At 55.6% G+C, this 852-nt stretch overlaps 1 protein-coding gene across 1 annotated transcript in view; it reads left to right on the forward strand.

Moving 5' to 3' along the window:
* Positions 1-433, forward strand: part of C1QL3 (complement C1q like 3) — a 6,466-nt gene extending 6,033 nt beyond the window's left edge. Inside the window, exon 3 of the mRNA XM_026843321.1 lies at positions 2-433. Coding sequence (XP_026699122.1) covers positions 2-335 — 334 coding nt within the window. The 3' untranslated portion in view covers positions 336-433. The remainder of the gene's footprint in view (position 1) is intronic.
* The last annotated feature ends 419 nt before the right edge of the window (positions 434-852 follow it).

Here is an 852-nt window from a genome sequence, read left to right on the forward strand (position 1 = left end):
TGAACGCGGCCGGGGCCATCAGCGCCGCCACCTACAGCACCGTCCCCAAGATCGCCTTCTACGCCGGCCTCAAGCGGCAGCACGAGGGCTACGAGGTGCTCAAGTTCGACGACGTGGTCACCAACCTGGGCAACCACTACGACCCCACCACCGGCAAGTTCACATGCTCCATCCCCGGCATCTACTTCTTCACCTACCATGTGCTCATGCGGGGCGGCGACGGCACCAGCATGTGGGCCGACCTCTGCAAGAACAACCAGGTGGGCGCCGCGCCGGAGCCGGAGGGAGAGCGGGATCCTGCCCGGGTGCCACCTGCCAGGAGAGGAGGAGGCTGACGAGCGCGCTGGAGCAATTTATAGGCACCCAAAAGCGCAGGGGAAAGGGGAGCTGCTTTGGCATCTCATTCCAGCATCTGCTCTGCTCTTCCCACTCACAGAGAGTTTGGCATTACTCTGGCAGTGTGGGAAATATATATTTTTTTTCCTCTCTCCCTCCCCCACCCCTCCCGCAAACGGATGAACAGTGAAATCGTGAGCCTCACTCACTAGCTGCATCTTGCGATGACAGCTCTTTCTGGAGCAAACCAAAAGGAAGAGATGTGCTTAGCAGCCTCTGGGTACCCTTCAGGTCACCGATCGAGAATTAAAAGGTCAATCCACCTCCTGCTTAACGCTCCTCTGAGGCTACTCTGCCATATTAGAGTTTTCTGGGAAATATCGCTTTAAATGTAGGGATGCTTTACAGTTACCAATTGTCCAAGTGGAAGTTATTTGAAAATATACCTCCCACCTCGCACAGCAATAGAGATTAGCATCTCTCACAATTTCGGATTTGTGTCCCGTCCCCTCCCCC

The sequence above is a fragment of the Athene cunicularia genome (assembly GCF_003259725.1).
Source record: "Athene cunicularia isolate RWA chromosome 2 unlocalized genomic scaffold, athCun1 chr2_part1, whole genome shotgun sequence".
In the NCBI taxonomy this organism is placed as follows: domain Eukaryota; kingdom Metazoa; phylum Chordata; class Aves; order Strigiformes; family Strigidae; genus Athene; species Athene cunicularia.